The 8,195-nt window shown below is 42.2% G+C and overlaps 1 protein-coding gene across 3 annotated transcripts in view; it reads right to left on the bottom strand.

Moving 5' to 3' along the window:
• PIWIL4 (piwi like RNA-mediated gene silencing 4) overlaps positions 1 to 7,949 on the bottom strand; it is a 45,145-nt gene extending 37,196 nt beyond the window's left edge. For all 3 annotated transcript variants that reach the window (XM_042906439.1, XM_042906440.1, XM_042906438.1), the window contains exons 1-4: positions 7,774 to 7,949; positions 6,501 to 6,579; positions 3,650 to 3,775; positions 1,515 to 1,729 (exon numbers count right to left, since the gene is read on the bottom strand). In XM_042906439.1, the coding sequence (XP_042762373.1) occupies positions 1,515 to 1,729; positions 3,650 to 3,775; positions 6,501 to 6,579; positions 7,774 to 7,842 (489 nt within the window). In that variant the 5' untranslated portion in view covers positions 7,843 to 7,949. The remainder of the gene's footprint in view (positions 1 to 1,514; positions 1,730 to 3,649; positions 3,776 to 6,500; positions 6,580 to 7,773) is intronic.
• Between the last annotated feature and the right edge of the window lie 246 nt (positions 7,950 to 8,195).

Raw genomic sequence — 8,195 nt, forward strand, 5'->3', positions numbered from 1 at the left:
GATGATTTTTAATTATAACAATACACCTGAAATATATATCATTCAAGTATGAGAGGCGCCGTATATTAGCGTGCTATCAATATCTGGTCATAGAACAAAATACTAAACCAGTAAGGACTTAGGATGAATTCAAGTGCTTCTAAATTTACACATCTGGATTTTCCAAGCCACTAAATTTAAACCTATGGTACAACTTTCAAATTGCATATCCAGAGAAAATAATCACTCAAGTAGCTCCTATAAATGTTAGGCTCTTGTAAAAAGATATAGGCCCCAAAAGTGCTCATTAATGCATTTGTTCAGGTACCTGGGTGGCTCCATCAGTTACGCGACCGACTCTTGATTTTGGCACAAGTCACAATCCCAGAATTGTAGGATCAAGCCCTGTGTCAGGCTCCACACTTAGCATGGAGCCTGCTTAAGAGTCTCTCTCTCCCTCTTTACCTCTCCCCTACTGTGTGTATGCGCTCTCACTCTCTTAAAAATAAAAAGAATGCATTTCTTGAGGAAATTCACAGAGATTTATGTGGAGTCCAGAAATTTAAATTTATGCCTTGGTATTGTCCTGTCTAAAATGTTGAACTAAAAGACTAAGCTTTCTCAGGAATAGAAGCATAAAGTTTTAATCCAATGTTCCATTTCAATTTTTTATAAAAAAACTGGTTCTTTTTGGTTTGTATCTTGTCTACTTGGGGAAAAGTTTAAAAAGGATGCCTATTTCAAGGACATGTTGCCTTAAAAAAAAGTAGCAGTTAAAAAGTCAGTGTTTGTATTACAGCTCTTATTTTTTTTAAATGCCAGATCGTCAGCTTCTTAATTAAGAAATCAATTACTAATAAGGTTTTTTTATCGTTGTAGTGATTTTAATACTGCCTCCGAACAAAGCATATGATAAAAACGTCAATAACAATATATTTTAGGACTGAAAATGTTGAAGGTATAAAAACATGGATAAAGGAATATGAATCATGCAATTGCCATTTTCAATGATCACACCATTAAAACAAATCCTTAAGACTGATATCAATAACTCATTTCATATGATAAAAGAAATGACAGTTTTTGAATCAGAAACGGATATAAAGTTATTTGGACTCACAGATACAACTGTGTAGAAGCAAAAAATGTAGAGTAAATTTAAAGCTCTGAAGCCATCCATAGGCTATACGGTGTTTCTTAAAGTCTTATCTATTTGGGGAAAAGTTTAAAAAGGATGCTTATTTCAAGGACACTTTGCCTTAAAAAAAAAAGTAGCAGTTAAAAAATCAGTGTTTGTATTACAGCTCTTATTTTTTTAAATGCCAGATCATCAGCTTCTTAATTAAGAAATCAATTACTGATGAGGTCTTAATTAGGAAATCTTTTTGCTCTCAGGCATGGGAACAGGAAAGAGGAAAGGAGAGAGTGAAACACTCATTCCAACTGTTAAGACAATCAGCTAACCTCTTAAATATACATGGATGAGTGTAAGTATACGCATGTGTGTGCAAGTATAAACATTAACCACACTGTACCTTTTCTTCCAGTTTCTGTGTGAGAAAAAGGATGACACCATCAAATGCTTTTGCTTTGTTAGAAAGTTCCCTATGACTATAAAGCAAAGCAATTCTCAGCCTTCTAGACTCTAAATCTGGAACATATGTCACATGATACTGGTATAGTTGCCAGTCCTGGGGCAAATCTAAATTAAAGAGGTTTGTGACCAGCTTCACAGGTACTCCACTGGAACCTGAAGGAGACAAATAAAAAACATTTTTTTAAACCAAAATAAAATCACACCATGCTAATAATGATCGCATCATTTAACAATTTTATTTGCTCCTGCCTAGTTGTTGCTTGTGTCAGTGACACAAGACAAGCTCTAACAACCTATAGCCTGGTAACCTTATAGAGTCCTACAAACACACATTTAGGAATTTAAAAGGGATCATGTGTAAAGCAGACCTCATAAGTACATAAGAGAAGACACAGATGTTCTTCTCTTTGGGAAAAGAGAAGCGTCAGAATTCAACTACCCCAGGACTCCTTCCAAAACTTGCCTTCCAGCTCTGCATCTGAAATTCAAACTGGCTCAGGTAATATTTTCAGATGCTGCTCTGAAATTATCCTGCTCTTGGATTATAAAGAAACGTCCGGTTCTTCCATGAACACAGCTCCCAGCCCCTTGGAAATCCAGATAATCAAAAGTTAACCCCCATGCTTGTGAAAATTCTGAAACAGTTCAATCAGTGGTTACACCACTCTACAAGTCCCAGGGAAGAGACTGAGGGGCAGGACAGGGGAGAGAAAAAGAAATCACACATCTTTTATGTGTAAAAACAGAGAAGGCCTCTGGGTTTCTGTTTTCTGCACACACAGGGAGGCCATGTGTGCTTCCAGAAACTGCATCCCTTATAGAAGTTTTTATTCACTTCTTCAAAACCTACAGGACAAATTCAGAGCTGGCTTCAATATAGCTGTTCTGTGCTCAAGATGGCATGAATTCCCTCTAGGACAGAATCAAGGAGGACACAAATGCAGAGTTACGTCCAACTTCTCCTTGTAGGGAATCATCCGGTGTTCATGTTACAAAAAAAAAAAAAAAAAAAAATTATACCAAATGGGCACTATTTTGCTTTCTTTCATGGAGGAAGTGGAAACATGAGCCCCCAAGGTGGTAAGAAAGAAAAAACATCATGTATGCCTATTTCCTCAGCTTCTACATACGGTAGATATCTGTTAGGAGCAAGGAATTAACTAATTGTGCTCTTTTAATTAAAGAAAAGCTTTCTTTTCTTTTCCTGTATCCTGGGAAATGGCAACATATTTTAGCTGCTCATATTCGTGGACAAAGAGGAGTCATCCTAGAATATCAGAGCTGGCAAGACGCTTGGAAATCATCTATACCAGTGTTTGCAAACTGTAATCATGACCCATTAGTGCTGAAGTTATGGAAATATATGAGATGACCAATTATGTTTTACGAAATGACAGGAATGCAACAGAGTGGACCAGAATAAGGGCAAGCATTGTCTCATGAGACTTAGTTTCAATTTTTTTGTGTCAGCGTGTGTATGTTAGACATACAATATAATATAGATAACAATATATCTATCCCTTAATTTTTTTTGCATGGTTGTAAGGAGTTTGAAGAAAACTGATCTGCCTCAGGGAGTCTCTCTTACCTTTTGGGACAGTATCACAAAGCCTCTCAACAATCTAATGAAGACAGCAGACCTACTTTCCTCAAAATGCATGTGCGCACAACTCTGGGTGCAATTTCAAGGGTGAGTCTGGAAACTGGGTTAGGAATTCCAAAAATAGGCTAGATCTTTCTTTTCACGGCTTAAGTCCAAGGAGGTTATTATTTCCCATATAGGAAAAGTGCTGGAAAAGAGACAGCGCATCTCTTTTAACCCCTATCCCAGGTGGAAGGAGAAAATCTTTTGAACAAGTGAAATGTTTTGGGGAAATATTAATATTTCTACTAATAAAGGAGAGAATTGAGGGTAAAACAATTAGTGTCTGGATAATGCCTTGAACGTAACAGATGTTCAATAAGTATCTTTTAAGTCACTACATAAACTTGTTTACTTTAGATCTAGAAATTAAAATTCCTTAATCAAGTTTTGGTAACAATCAAAAAGTAAGTACCGTGAAGAGAGGGTACCTGTTTTGCAATCTCTCACATGGGCCAATTTCTCTCTGGTACAGACATCCAGATCCATGAAGTCCCGTCTGCCTTTCCCGCCTCTTTGGATGAAAGGACATCTTGCATCACCAGGAGATACACCATCTAATATATGAAGAGAATGCCATAATGTCTATTTCTTTCTAGTGATATTGTTTACAACTACTATATCAAAAGTGCATTGATAACCAAAGCTCAGATTTTCGTGGCTTTAATTAAAACTGGCCCACTCTGCTGAAAACAATCATGACTATACAGGAGTCTTCAGCCTAAAAACTGACAATTGTAAAGGAAGCATGGTATGTTTTGTTAGAAATAACAAAGTGATGAGTTAATTCTACCTCATAACATTTTGATCTAGTCTGCTCCTCCTCTTGGCTATGGAGAAAAAGCTCTATCCCCTAGGCCTCTCTCCACACTCACTTATGGGGGGTAGCTCTCCCTCCCTCAACTCCTGTGTAACAAACACCCTTAAGAGTCACAGACTAAGACTGTCTACACCAACCTCTTCCCAGACTGGAGCTGAATCTCTTGCTCTGAAATGCCCAGAACACTGCCATCAGTTTTTATTCTAGATCATTCCCTTGGAAATGAAAGCCAGCATTTCACCTTGGGGCATGTTATTTACTCATAGGTTCTGGAAAGTATGAAAGTCAAATCTGTTTCCAAATGAACATTTTCTGTTTAAACAGGTACGAAGAGATGCTGGTTTTTTTGGATACAACATTGGTACTTCAAAGACAATGTGAAAATAGAAAAATATAGAAAATCGTCACAAAGTGTAGTAGTATTACTAGGAAGTAATAATATCACCAATCTCCAGGGCTCTGACTTGACTACTGTCTTTTGACAAAGTCACTGCAACTGCCCCCAATGACACCAACACTTGCTCAAGACCACTGTTCATCCCCTTCTCAGTGGAGTCTGAGTCTCCCAGGAAAATCACAAAATTTATTTAATTTAAAAAGGTGTTTATAAAAATTATTCTTGCTATATTATCCATATCCTTCACTGCTCTTGGTTTCAAAAGATGTTGGGTAGTTTCTAAAAAATCAATCTACCACAAGGCGGTAGTTTCCAGGGGCTAGAGGGAGGGGGAAATGGGGAGTTATTCCTTAATGAGTGTAGGGTTTCAGTTTTGTAAGGTTAAAAAATAAAAAGTCACTCAGAGTTGGTGCTGGTGATGTGATTCACAACAATGTGTATGTCCTTAACGCCAATGGAGCCATACAATTAAAAATGGTTAAAATGGTACATTTTACATTGTGTATATTTTGCCACAATTTTTAAAAATAAATAAATAAATAAAAATCACTCTCCAGCACTTGCTAGTTGCAAGTGATGGGCAGCAGGCATGGAAAGAAATTCCCAAGAGAAGCTGGACTAGCCTCTGAATGGTGGCAGGAGTGCTGGACCTGAGGCACAGCCTCTCAGAACAGGTCTTCTGAGGGACCAGTTTACTTCTGTGAGCTCAGATCACAGAGGGTCCTTCAGTAGAGTTGGAAAAACCGTGGTGGAGAACAAGAGAGCCAGGCACATGATGGTGGACAGACTGCTGATTCACAGAGTCTGGGAGAACCTTAGTGCTTCGAGCTTACATGGTTGTTAGCAATCAATCAATCAATCACTTCATAGTCAGAACAAGGGAGAAGGCTAACAGGTTTTGGCAGTAGTCGAATGGGGTGAATTGTGTGGCCCAAAATTCATATGTTGAAGGTCTAACCCCTAATATCTCAGAATGTGACTGTATTTGGAGACGGAGTCTTTAATAAGGTAATTAAGCTAAAATGACGTCATTAGCATGAGCCCTAATCCAATATGACTGGTGTCCTCATAAGAAGAGATCAAGACACAGACAAATACAGAGGGAAGACCATGTGAAGACACAGGGAGAAGACAGCCATCTACAAGCCAAGGAGAGAGGCCTCAGAAGAAACCAATTCCGTGGACGCCGTGGGTTTGGACTTCCAGCCTTCAGAATTATGAGATGACACTCTTCTATTGTTCAAACTACCCAGTCCGCGGTACTTTGTCACGGCGGCCCTCGCAAACCAGCGCACGGGCACACCACCCCACACTGTGATAGCGGCTACTTGCAGTAGCATGTTGACAAGACCCTGAGGCCAAATCTGGGTTTGCAGTGAAGAGAGCTGTCATCAAATGGTGATGTCTACCATGGGTGGGGAAAAAAAAAAGAAAGCCGTGGCCATAGGTAAGCCAGGTTTCTTCCATCCCCGCAGCGTGGTGGCATGGGCATCCATATATCATAAAGAATTTTTTTTAAATTTTTTTTAATGTGTATTTATTTCCGAAGGAGAGAGAGACAGTGTGAGTGGAGGAGGGGCAGAGAGAGAGACAGACAGACAGACAGAGCGTGAGTGGGGGAGGGGCAGAGAGAGAGACACACACACAGAATCCGAAGCAGGTTCCAGGCTCTGAGCCGTCAGCACAGAGCCCGACACGGGGCTCAAACTCACAAACTGCGAGATCATGACCTGAGCCGAAGTTGGACGCTCAACCAACTGAGCTACCCAGGTGCCCCTCATAAAGAATTTTTTAAAAATGTTTTTTAATTATTCAGTGAACGGAAAAGATCAGAAAACTGGATTCCTGGTGCCTGTGGAAGCCCAACTACCAAGCAGTCTCGGGAAATTCAGCAGCAGACTGTGTTTGGGGAGTCCCAAAGAAACCTAACACACAAACACGGGATCCTCCAAGAAAAGGTAAATGGAATGTTTGAGAAGTGAGCCTGCTGCTGTAACGCTGAGTGGTCACTCCTGTTCCCTTCAGATGGAGAGGAGCCGGATGGGACAGACGGGGTTGCACTTACGTGTCTGGGAAATCCTGCTCGTTCCCGCAAAGTCACCAGTAGAGGATGCTTCACTGGCACTAATATCAACAGATGTAGGCTAAAATAGGAGGAAAAAAACACCTTGGTTACATTTAAGATGTTAAATCATAAACCCAAAGGTTAACACAAAATAAGAACTGTATCATGTTTTAAGTCATCAGATTACCATGAGCTAATGCTAACAGGGAAAACGCTTGAGAGATGCGAAGAGACTGCCCATTCTAGAAAAAAAAGACAAGGACAAGCTATAGTTTTCCCCATTTATCAGACCTTAATCTTGACTGTGAGCCAGACGCTGCTGTCACACCCTGGAGGTGTAGAGAGGCAGCTGTGACTCTCCTGCCCAGGGAATTCATCACACGGAAGGTGGTACCCACGAACACACACAGCTCCTGCCTTCACAGCCTCCACACGCCGGGCCTCCAGTATGAACACGTTAGTAGCAAGAAAATAAACTGGGCCCAGGCGACCTGGGTCACTAGCTCGGGTGAGGACTCTCCTGAATAAATGGGTCCCAAATTAGTTCATAAAACAGACAGAGAGAACCCTTAATATTTTCTCTTCTCGCAGTAACTATTTCTTGTCGTTCAAGACGAAAAGTATCTTGGACTGCCAAAGGAAAAAAAAAAAAATGCATGAAGTCAAGAGAAAGCAATGCCATGAAAGTAAAGGCACAATGACCACAGACTACCCACTTTTGAGTACCTTTGGTCTACGAGACTGCTCGAAGGACTGACAAGGAGTAAGTCACATCGCTCAAAAGTTGCTGATTTGCCAGCCAATTTAACCTCGTTGCCTTGTTTGTCGAGAAACAGCAATCGAATCTAAACCACATCTGTGCTTGAAATTACTTATTTTTATGCATGAATTGGGGAGACAAATCATATCAGGCTATATGCCCTATAAGAGTACTATCGAAGGTGCAGGAATTTTTTACCAGGAGACTTAGAACCGAGTCAAGTAACTAAGCAACACTCAGAAAGTAGGAAAGACTGACACACCGGCCTCCAGCTCCCAGTACCCTTCGCTAAGCAAAATATCGCCATGAATATCTTCCTCGGATGAGACCCCCCCCCCCCACCCCCCGCAGAAGGGAAAAATGCGAGAAACCCCGGGAAGGCTCAAAGCGGAAAGGGAAGATACGCCACGCCTTCCCAGCAGACAGGGAGAGGTCAGCGCAGAAGGACGCGCTGTCCACGAAGAAGGCAGAAGAGGAGAGAGCGAGACCGCGTCGGCCACGCGTTCTACACACCGACGGCGCGTCCGCGGGGCTGGGGCTGCGGGCCCTGCCTCGTGCCCTCACGCGGGCGCGACCACTCATGTTCGCCACCAAGAGCACAGCGACTTCAAAGGCAGCGAGGTCTCAGTCAGGAGATTCGTCCCATGGCGGCCAGAGGGCGAGGCTGTGACGCCGGGGTGGGGGCCACCGTGGTGAGAGACGCAACGGAGGCGCGCGGGGGTGGAGGGGCGTGCACCGCCCACCGGGATCCCGTGGCCCGTGGCCCGTGGCTGGGGTGGGGGGAGGGGGAGGCCCGGACTTCCGTTTGCTCTCCACTCCCCTCCCAAATTTGGCATCGTCCACCCGTCTGGGTTTTGCCCGTCTTGCGTGTGTAAGGTTGCATCGAACTTCTGGTCTCCGTTCGTCCTCTCTGCTCACTAGTGTGCGTTAACACC

Source organism: Panthera leo, chromosome D1 (genome assembly GCF_018350215.1).
Source record: "Panthera leo isolate Ple1 chromosome D1, P.leo_Ple1_pat1.1, whole genome shotgun sequence".
Taxonomy (NCBI): domain Eukaryota; kingdom Metazoa; phylum Chordata; class Mammalia; order Carnivora; family Felidae; genus Panthera; species Panthera leo.